The sequence below is a fragment of the Eupeodes corollae genome, chromosome 2 (genome assembly GCF_945859685.1).
Source record: "Eupeodes corollae chromosome 2, idEupCoro1.1, whole genome shotgun sequence".
Taxonomy (NCBI): domain Eukaryota; kingdom Metazoa; phylum Arthropoda; class Insecta; order Diptera; family Syrphidae; genus Eupeodes; species Eupeodes corollae.
In genome coordinates, this window is record NC_079148.1 from 15473913 (window position 1) to 15485594 (window position 11682).

The following is an 11682-nucleotide window of genomic DNA, read 5'->3' on the forward strand; positions in this document are numbered from 1 at the left end:
AAATATTTATTCGAATTAAGTGATGAAAAAAAGTACAAAGGTAATTGTTATGAAACTACAAATTAATGATAAACGTTTTTGACTTACCTTTTTTCCACTTTGTTAAATATAATTAGTAAACGTTTCGTTCAATGTCCAAACACCAACTGGAACTGACGACGGCGACTACGAGCCGATGCTGAAACTTAAACACTGGAAAAATTATTCCGTTATCGATGAAGCGCGTCCTAATGATCACGTACGTTGTTGACTGCACTGTAATCATTGTCAATTGTAACAATATTCGTGATGGAAGTTTTATATTCGTGTTCACTGCACTATAATGGAAGTATTAAGCTACTCTTACACTTCAACAAATAATTTAATGAAAACAAATCAGATTCACATTTGGAAAATGATAATTACAAAGCTTGTTAAAATATTGTCAAGATTTCTAACAAGGTTGGAGGAAAACGAAATCATTTCAATGGACTGTTTTTTCATAAATATTATGCATATATTTTTTTTCAAGAAAAAAATCCATTTTCTTAAAATTATCCTGTTTTTTACGTATATGGAAACATCCACTTAAGAATTACATATATTATTTTTTTTAAATGAAATAAGATATTCGATATTTTTGACTTAGTCGTTACAGGGCCTAAACATATTTTAAAAACTAAAACAGAAACTTCCAAACTTTTCACATTGGAATGAGCAAAAGACAAAAAATTATGCCATTTTCGATTAAGCGCGTCCTAATGATCACGTACGTTGTTGACCACACTGTAATCATTGTCAATTGTAACAATATTCGTGATGGAAGTTTTATATTCGTGTTCACTGCACTATTATGGAAGTATTAAGCTACTCTTACACTTCAACAAATAATTTAATGAAAACAAATCAGATTCACATTTGGAAAATGATAATTTCAAAGCTTGTTAAAATATTGTCAAGATTTCTAACAAGGTTGGAGGAAAACGAAATCATTTCAATGGACTGTTTTTTCATAAATATTATGCATATATTTTTTTTCAATTTACAAATATTGTATGATTTCTTTTAGGCTACAACAGTTTTTAAAGTGAGTTCTCTTCTCTCTTTTTAGTTGTAGACGGGTTTTAACAATGCTGTTTTTAATGGCATAAACAAATCTTTAGATATTTCTTTCTCAATTTGTGTGTACAACAATAAGACAAAAAACGTTTTAATTTTTAATCCACTTTCCCACTAGGAAAATAATGGCCCAGAAAATTATTTTAGATTATTTGAAATTTTTTGTAACACATACAGTCAAGCTGCTTCATTCAAAAGAAAAATAAGAAAACATGTTTTAAAAAAAATTAGAAAAGCTATCATAAAATATGTCAAACTAATAAACAAAATTTCTGCTTTAATATATTGGGTATATCTTTTTATATCAACCCAAATAAATAATGTAATAGCAGTGCATGAGTTTGACACTGATTATGGTTACAATTTCATAAGTACCTAATGTCCATTTTGAAATATGAATGATAGCACGAATTAATTTTAAAGTAAATCAAATTTTTAAGCGAATTATGATATTGTAATGCACTGTAAGTTCTGATTACAATGATTAAAAAAGTATTGATTCTCAAAACAAAAAAACGAATGATTTCTAGAAAGAAAAAAAATCCATTTTCTTAAAATTATCCTGTTTTTTACGTATATGAAAACATCCACTTAAGAATTACATATATTATTTTTTTTAAATGAAATAAGATATTCGATATTTTTGACTTAGTCGTTACAGGGCCTAAACATATTTTAAAAACTAAAACAGAAACTTCCAAAATTTTCACATTGGAATGAGCAAAAGACAAAAAATTATGCCATTTTCGATTAAGCGCGTCCTAATGATCACGTACGTTGTTGACCACACTGTAATCATTGTCAATTGTAACAATATTCGTGATGGAAGTTTTATATTCGTGTTCACTGCACTATTATGGAAGTATTAAGCTACTCTTACACTTCAACAAATAATTTAATGAAAACAAATCAGATTCACATTTGGAAAATGATAATTACAAAGCTTGTTAAAATATTGTCAAGATTTCTAACAAGGTTGGAGGAAAACGAAATCATTTCAATGGACTGTTTTTTCATAAATATTATGCATATATTTTTTTTCAATTAACAAATATTGTATGATTTCTTTTAGGCTACAACAGTTTTTAAAGTGAGTTCTCTTCTCTCTTTTTAGTTGTAGACGGGTTTTAACAATGCTGTTTTTAATGGCATAAACAAATCTTTAGATATTTCTTTCTCAATTTGTGTGTACAACAATAAGACAAAAAACGTTTTAATTTTTAATCCACTTTCCCACTAGGAAAATAATGGCCCAGAAAATTATTTTAGATTATTTGAAATTTTTTGTAACACATACAGTCAAGCTGCTTCATTCAAAAGAAAAATAAGAAAACATGTTTTAAAAAAAATTAGAAAAGCTATCATAAAATATGTCAAACTAATAAACAAAATTTCTGCTTTAATATATTGGGTATATCTTTTTATATCAACCCAAATAAATAATGTAATAGCAGTGCATGAGTTTGACACTGATTATGGTTACAATTTCATAAGTACCTAATGTCCATTTTGAAATATGAATGATAGCACGAATTAATTTTAAAGTAAATCAAATTTTTAAGCGAATTATGATATTGTAATGCACTGTAAGTTCTGATTACAATGATTAAAAAAGTATTGATTCTCAAAACAAAAAAACGAATGATTTCTAGAAAGAAAAAAAATCCATTTTCTTAAAATTATCCTGTTTTTTACGTATATGAAAACATCCACTTAAGAATTACATATATTATTTTTTTTAAATGAAATAAGATATTCGATATTTTTGACTTAGTCGTTACAGGGCCTAAACATATTTTAAAAACTAAAACAGAAACTTCCTAACTTTTCACATTGGAATGAGCAAAAGACAAAAAATTATGCCATTTTCGATTAAGCGCGTCCTAATGATCACGTACGTTGTTGACCACACTGTAATCATTGTCAATTGTAACAATATTCGTGATGGAAGTTTTATATTCGTGTTCACTGCACTATTATGGAAGTATTAAGCTACTCTTACACTTCAACAAATAATTTAATGAAAACAAATCAGATTCACATTTGGAAAATGATAGTTACAAAGCTTGTTAAAATATTGTCAAGATTTCTAACAAGGTTGGAGGAAAACGAAATCATTTCAATGGACTGTTTTTTCATAAATATTATGCATATATTTTTTTTCAAGAAAAAAATCCATTTTCTTAAAATTATCCTGTTTTTTACGTATATGGAAACATCCACTTAAGAATTACATATATTATTTTTTTTAAATGAAATAAGATATTCGATATTTTTGACTTAGTCGTTACAGGGCCTAAACATATTTTAAAAACTAAAACAGAAACTTCCAAACTTTTCACATTGGAATGAGCAAAAGACAAAAAATTATGCCATTTTCGATTAAGCGCGTCCTAATGATCACGTACGTTGTTGACCACACTGTAATCATTGTCAATTGTAACAATATTCGTGATGGAAGTTTTATATTCGTGTTCACTGCACTATTATGGAAGTATTAAGCTACTCTTACACTTCAACAAATAATTTAATGAAAACAAATCAGATTCACATTTGGAAAATGATAATTTCAAAGCTTGTTAAAATATTGTCAAGATTTCTAACAAGGTTGGAGGAAAACGAAATCATTTCAATGGACTGTTTTTTCATAAATATTATGCATATATTTTTTTTCAATTTACAAATATTGTATGATTTCTTTTAGGCTACAGCAGTTTTTAAAGTGAGTTCTCTTCTCTCTTTTTAGTTGTAGACGGGTTTTAACAATGCTGTTTTTAATGGCATAAACAAATCTTTAGATATTTCTTTCTCAATTTGTGTGTACAACAATAAGACAAAAAACGTTTTAATTTTTAATCCACTTTCCCACTAGGAAAATAATGGCCCAGAAAATTATTTTAGATTATTTGAAATTTTTTGTAACACATACAGTCAAGCTGCTTCATTCAAAAGAAAAATAAGAAAACATGTTTTAAAAAAAATTAGAAAAGCTATCATAAAATATGTCAAACTAATAAACAAAATTTCTGCTTTAATATATTGGGTATATCTTTTTATATCAACCCAAATAAATAATGTAATAGCAGTGCATGAGTTTGACACTGATTATGGTTACAATTTCATAAGTACCTAATGTCCATTTTGAAATATGAATGATAGCACGGATTAATTTTAAAGTAAATCAAATTTTTAAGCGAATTATGATATTGTAATGCACTGTAAGTTCTGATTACAATGATTAAAAAAGTATTGATTCTCAAAACAAAAAAACGAATGATTTCTAGAAAGAAAAAAAATCCATTTTCTTAAAATTATCCTGTTTTTTACGTATATGAAAACATCCACTTAAGAATTACATATATTATTTTTTTTAAATGAAATAAGATATTCGATATTTTTGACTTAGTCGTTACAGGGCCTAAACATATTTTAAAAACTAAAACAGAAACTTCCAAACTTTTCACATTGGAATGAGCAAAAGACAAAAAATAATGCCATTTTCGATTAAGCGCGTCCTAATGATCACGTACGTTGTTGACCACACTGTAATCATTTTCAATTGTAACTATGTTCGTGATGGAAATAATATGGTCGTGTTCACCGCAGTATAAAGCTACTCTTACATTGCAACAAAAGATTTAATGAAAACAAATTAGAAAATTACAAATTTTATTCAAATATTATCAATAATATTATACAATAATATTATACAATAAGGTGAATTCTTTTGACTTCTTTTTAGTTTCAGCGACGCTTTTAAACAATCCATATTATTTAATTAACTTATGTGTACAACAATATATGTTCCTTAACTTTTATTTTCAGGAATATTTTTTTATTTGAAACATGAACAGTGTGGCGCTCAAATTATCTTCATGTCAATGGCGTGTAACGTAAATTTTTCTTCCGAACACTACTACAAAATTGGTAATTCTAAATGAAGGCACTTGTCATCTTGTCAAGTTAAGTTATTTATATGTTTGAACTTTGTCTGAGAAGATACGCACCTCACAGAAGTTTTTAACGAATATAACTATATTTATATTAAACACTATATTTTATTTTAAAGTACATATTTGTCATGCCTGTAGCTGGATAAACACCGATCTCCAGAGCTTTCGCAATTAGACTGTTACAAAATATGATTTTTAGGGACTGGTTAAAAATTGTAATTTCGCCACCCTTCGAACATCAGATGCAGAATGGTTCCAAACATATTTGTCTTTTGCTGCGAACTTATATAAACATTTATATCAGAGTCCCCAATGATGCATGCGTTAAACTCAAATTAATAAATACAAAAAACGAGGACAAAAATGATTTTATTTACTTAATTTTGTTTTTCCTACGTAAAACTAAATGCTCTGATTAACATGGGCTTGTTTGTACTCTTCGTCGATGTAAAATTCAGGATTGAAAGCTTAAGGAGATTTTACATTCACTATGTTGATAATCAGAAAGATTTTCTTCAAACTAATTTGCTACGTTCCGTCGGTTGTTTCTGTGATTTACAAACAAGTAAAAGAGTTCTGACCGTTTATAAATAATGTATATATTTTTAATTTTTTATATAGTACTTAAAAATATACAACAATACCAAGTCTGCTTGGTTAATCTAAACATGAAACCTTGGTTGTTGCAACAGTAACGTACCATTTCAATTTTACTTTTTCTTATTTTAAATGAACTATGAATGTGATTGAGTGATTATTTTTACGATACTTAAAAATCGCAAATATCAACCACTCTGCTTTGCTGATTTATTATTAAACCTTGCTTCTTCAAATACGTTTGTGATTGTACTTTCATTTATTAAAATATTTTCGAAAATTAACTATAAGAGTGATCATTGAATTAATGTTTATGGTATTTAAAGGCAACAAAATATCAACAACGTCTAGTTTGTTGATTTAAACATGAAAAGTCTTGGTTGAATCATCACAGACGTACTCAATTTCACAAATTTATTAGATTTGTGTTGCTTACGACGTGCATTGTTAAGCAACAATGAAATCAACAATTGAATTATCGTTTTACATTTAATTCATGTTTGAATCAGCTATGTATGTTATTGATATCACTATTTTTATGATACTTAGCACGAATAAAAATCAACAATGCTCGATCAGTTGATTCGATCACGACGCCTTAGTTGATTCGACTACAAAAGTAGTGATTTTCACAATTTTTTCTGAATTGTCAACCAACAATGGAAAATACTTGAATCAACCAAGCTTTTTTCTTTCGGTGCATTTTTGCAAAATCAATCAAATCAGTGATTGGCAGAACACTGTCCGGTACGACACTACTAGAATCCTCACTTGGTATATTAGTGATGGGATCAAGTCGTACGGTTGACCCAGAAACAAGCAATGGTCGTCCAGCGGTAGTCTATACTGCTGGAGAGCAATTAGACAAGCTTCTTAGTAGGCTTTGGCAGATGGACCAGGTCGGCTCATGCTCAAAGAGGTCAGAAGAAGAAGAACTTGTGGAGCAGCATTTTGTGTCCTCCCACTATCGTGACAATGACGGCGTGTTTGTTGTCAAAATGCCTCTAAAGCCAAACTATACAAATATAGGTAGCTCGCGCGAAACAGCGTTGCGCCGATTTATGTGCCTAGAGAGAAAACTAGAAAAGAACGAACAGATGAGAATGGCCTACGTAGAAAAGATGCGTGAGAGCATTGAACTAGGACATGTACAGATAGTAAGGAGAAATCCTAGTGCAGATAAGCCAGTATATTACATACCTCATCATTGTATAGAAAAGAAATTTCGCATCGTATACGATGCAAGCTGTTGTACAGACATGGGAATTTCGCTGAACGACATCCAGATGCTAGGCGAAAAGCTCCAGAGAGACCTGCATGAGACAGTAATGCGATTTAGAAGGCATCGTATAGCAATATGCGCCGATATTAAGAAAATGTTTAATCAGGTCCGTCTAAATGAAGAGCAATGGGACCTTCAGCGCATATTCTGGAGAGAGAACAAAAACGATTCGCTATGCGAGTATTGGCTCACAGTCGTCACCTTTGGGCTAACGTCATCAGCTCATTTAGCGGTGAGGTCAGTAATGCAAGCCGCAATAGAGGCACAAGATAATCTGCCAAAAGCAGCAATGGCAATCAGAAATGATTTCTATATGGACGACTGTGTAACAGGCGAGATCAATGAAACGAAAGCAATTGCATTAGCCAAAGACATGTACAGAATATTAAAAGGCGCTGGGTTTGAATTATGCCAATGGAAATCAAACTCCAGCAAGTTCATGAAAGCAATGAATCCTAGTTCAGTGGATGCCTCCTTGGTGTTTTCGGGGGAGGAAAAATCATCCATTCTAGGTCTGAAATGGCTGATAGCAGCAGATCAGTTTACATACGAAGTAAAAACACCAAAGTTAGCTGGCACACTGACTAAGAGGAAAGTTGTAAGCTGCATAGCACAGTTATATGACCCAAATGGTTACATATCTCCAGTCACGGTCATAGGCAAAATAATGATTCAAGACATTTGGAGGCTAAGTACAGATTGGGATGAGAAAATTCCTGCAGAAGTAGAAGAAAGATGGCGAGTTTATTGGGATGATATTACGTCTCTTGAAAAATTCCGTATAGACAGATGGCTAGGCACCATCGGCTCAGAAAATGTACAGATCCATGGGTTCTCAGATGCATCCAGCGTAGCATATGGCGCAGTAATATATGTTCGTATAGAAAACTCAGATGGTACAGGTACATGCAAGTTATTGATGTCAAAATCACGGGTGGCTCCGTTGAAGACAATAACGATTCCAAGGCTAGAGCTAGCTGCAGCCGAGTTATTGGCAAGGCTGCTCGTAGAAGCAAAAACCTCCATGGAATATCTGAACACGCCCTATTTCTTGTGGTCAGATTCCACAGTAGTACTTCACTGGCTAAATAAGTTGCCATACAACCTCAAAACATATGTGGCGAATCGTGTTTCATCTATCCAGACGAACACAGAAATAAAATGCTGGCACTACGTCAACACTAAAGACAACCCCGCTGACTTATTAAGCAGGGGCGTGCAGGCGTCCGCATTGGTAGACAACAGGCTATGGCTAGAAGGCCCAGTATGGTTGCAACGGCCACGTACAGATTGGCCAGAATACGGCTTTGGTACAGACGATTTGGTACAGGTACAAGATGAACTAAAAATAGTCGCGCTTACACAAGTAAAGCCAGCGTTATGTATAGGTTTAAAGAAAAAAGGGAATAATGTTCCTCTATTAGAATATTCCAATAAACTGGAAAGAGTAATCAATATCTTAAGTTATACAATGCGTTTCATAGAAAGATGGTCAGCCAATCCGACTTTCAAAATAAGAGCCAAAAGGCGTAAGCCTGAAATCCAGCAGCCGACTATAGAAGAGAGAGCCAGAGCAATGGCCTACCTCTTACGAGATTCGCAAAGGCAGTACTATGGTACAGAATTGAAAGCAATACAAGAGCACAACAACCTTCCCGAGAAAAGCAAATTAGAGCCACTCAAGCCAATCCTAGATTCCAAGGGACTTCTGAGAGTAGGAGGCAGACTTGACAGAAGCAGTAATTCGTACGAAATGAATCATCCCGTAATAATACCGAATGGTTCTAGATTGGCGTGGCTAGTGATAGATCATTCACATCGTAGCACCAAACATGGTGCCGCACAGATTATGATGCAGTTTATCAGGCAAAAATATTGGATTCCGAAGCTGCGCAGTGAGCTAAGAGGCTACCTCCACAAATGTGTAATATGTGCCAGGTACAGCGCAAAGTTGGAACACCAACTAATGTCAGAATTACCAGCAGACAGAGTACAGGTTGGAAAACCGTTCCTGCATTGCGGGGTAGATTACGCGGGTCCATTACAAGTAAAGATGATAGACAAGCAAGGCGATCAAATAACCAGAAGCAAATGTTGGGTGGCAATATTTGTATGTCTAAAGACACGAGCCGTACACATTGACTTGGTCACAGATTTGACCTCAGTGGCGTTCATTGCATGCTATGAGCGTTTTATAGCCAGAAGAGGGCGATGCGAGCGAATGTACAGTGACAACGGCACGACTTTCGTCGGTACAGACAAAGAGTTGAAGAGAGCCATACAAAAATGGTCAGAAGAGCAAACTATAGCTCATCTAAACAATAAGAGTACAGAATGGCGGTTCATGATACCGGCCGCACCACATCAAGGTGGCATTTACGAAGCAGCCGTGAAATCGATGAAGTATCATCTAAAGAGGATAGTTGGTATGAGAGTGCTACCATATGAACAGCTCCTGACGCTTCTAGCACAAATAGAAGCCATCCTCAATTCAAGGCCGATCCATCCGCTAAGTGACGATCCGTCCGATGTACAGGCGTTGACTCCAGCGCATTTCCTAGTGGGCGAGCCAGCCATACTTCCAGTCCCATTTGATATCGGCAGCCAACCGAGCACAGTGGGGGTTAAACTTTGGAAAGAGCGACAACAGATGCTGACACATTTCTGGAACAGATGGAGTACTGAATACTTGTCCACTCTGCAACAACGGAAGAAGTGGCGTAGAGAAAAAGAGAAGCTCCGAATAGGACAGCTAGTTACGATTGCGAGCGAAAACTTCCCTCCAGCATCCTGGGCGCTGGGCAGGATATGCGAACTCATCACCAGCAAAGATGGCGTCGTCAGATCCGTAATTTTACAGACAGAGACAGGAAGATTGAAGCGAGCAGTACAGAAGATTTGTATTATACCCGTAGAGAGCGAAAAATTGCATGAATAGATTCAAGTAAATAAGATGCGGCTATGTTAAGCCCAATTGAATATATATATTAAAAAATTGTTAATTTTTGCTGGCACTGTATCGAATGCGCTAAACACATTCAAGTCAATTGTCTTATTCCTTTGTATTAGTAAAGTTATATATTTATTCTTGTAATTGTATGCGATTGTAACTTGAAGAAATAAGTTCACTCATATTTACTTTGTGAGTTAGTTGCCTTTTAACTCTCGTCACGAGCAGGCCGGCCTCGGATGAAGTATAAATATAACAAATAATTATTGTAAAGAAAAGTAATCGTACAGAGAAATATTATAAATAAAATGAATCGATAGTCGGGTTTTTTAAACACTTTTCCCGACTCTAAAAATACCGTGTTTTATTTTTCTATGGTTTTACAGTCCGCTTTATACAGGAGCTTTTGTGCATTATGAGACAGATGTGGGCTTAACGAAGTAGATGCTGTCATCAAAAACTGGCCTATGACACCAACGAGCGACTTCTCGGTCAAAACGTCACCACCAACAACACCAGCACTGAGATCAAAAGAAGAACTAACCTTTCTAACCGTAGTTTCTTTGGTAGTAAAGAGCTCTCTCGAGCAATCAAAGTGCCACTATAAAAGGCTGTCATTATTACCGCCCTGCTCTACGGTACAGAAGCATGGACTGTGACAAAAGCAATTGAAAGCACCTTGGATCGTTTCGAGAGAAAAGCCATTTACGGTCCCATAGAAGAAAGAAGGTGAGGAGATGACAAGATGAAACGACGAGCTGTACAACGACTTTACAAAACAAAAATATGATAAATCTCGAATTCCTGAGATGGCTAGGTCACGTACAGAGAATGGAAACCAATGATCCGACCCGAAAAGTCTTCGAATCCACGCCCACTGGACAGCACATTAGAGGAAGTATGTGGATAAGGTGACCTCACCCAACTTAGAGTGCACAGCTAGCGACCGAGCTAAATGCAGAAGTTTGTTGAGTGAGACTCTACCTCTAGTACACAGAGGACTGTAGCAACACCTTCATTAAGTAAATAAGAACTTTAGGTTGGCAGCACTATTTTCACTGGTGGCCATTTCTTTCAGCTGTCAAGTGATGTATTTTTGGTTTGCCTTAACATTTTAACGTGAATATAAACGGACGCCTGAACAACGCTTCCCAATTGTGCAAATTTATTGTAGTTTCAATAAGACGGCGGCCGGCGGTGCAACATATTCCACATGCTCGTGCTTCAATATATTTGTTTAAGTAAACGTTTGGTAACCGCATAGATTCGAGTTACGGACCCATGAACTGACCTTCTAGATCGTGCGATCTAACTCCGCTTATAACTATTTTATTTGACGAGTGACCACACGGAGGAGAATATTACCAGCATCATTTTCATTGGACCTGTCAGCGAAAACTGGACCTCCAGATTATACTACACCCGAGACAGCCGATCCGAGGCGGTCATATGACAGAAATCAGATTTAAATTTCAATACCAGACGATTATTTTTCGACCAAAACAATTTTCAAGTAAATTAAAAAAAATATTGTTTGTTTTATTCGATTTTAAAGTTCTTCACCTCTTAAAAAAACACCGTTTATAACTTTGTTCGATCATAACAAGAATGATACACGTCATGTGCCTCAAGAATGTGAGAGACTTAAAGTTTATCATTTTTTTATGGTTTTGAGTGATATTAAGAAGATTCTTCTAAACCTACCTAAAATGTTTCTTGTATGAATGATACCTTCATACATGTGTCGCCACATAAATAGGTACTCCCATTTTGAAATATTTTAACGCATGAACGATTTTTTT

At 34.0% G+C, this 11682-nt stretch overlaps 1 protein-coding gene across 1 annotated transcript; it reads left to right on the forward strand.

Moving 5' to 3' along the window:
- Positions 1 to 6433: 6433 nt before the first annotated feature.
- On the forward strand, positions 6434 to 9868 carry LOC129944760 (uncharacterized). Its single transcript, XM_056054425.1, has one exon. It carries the CDS (start codon positions 6434 to 6436, stop codon positions 9866 to 9868), a length of 3435 nt encoding a protein of 1144 aa, XP_055910400.1.
- Positions 9869 to 11682: the final 1814 nt, after the last annotated feature.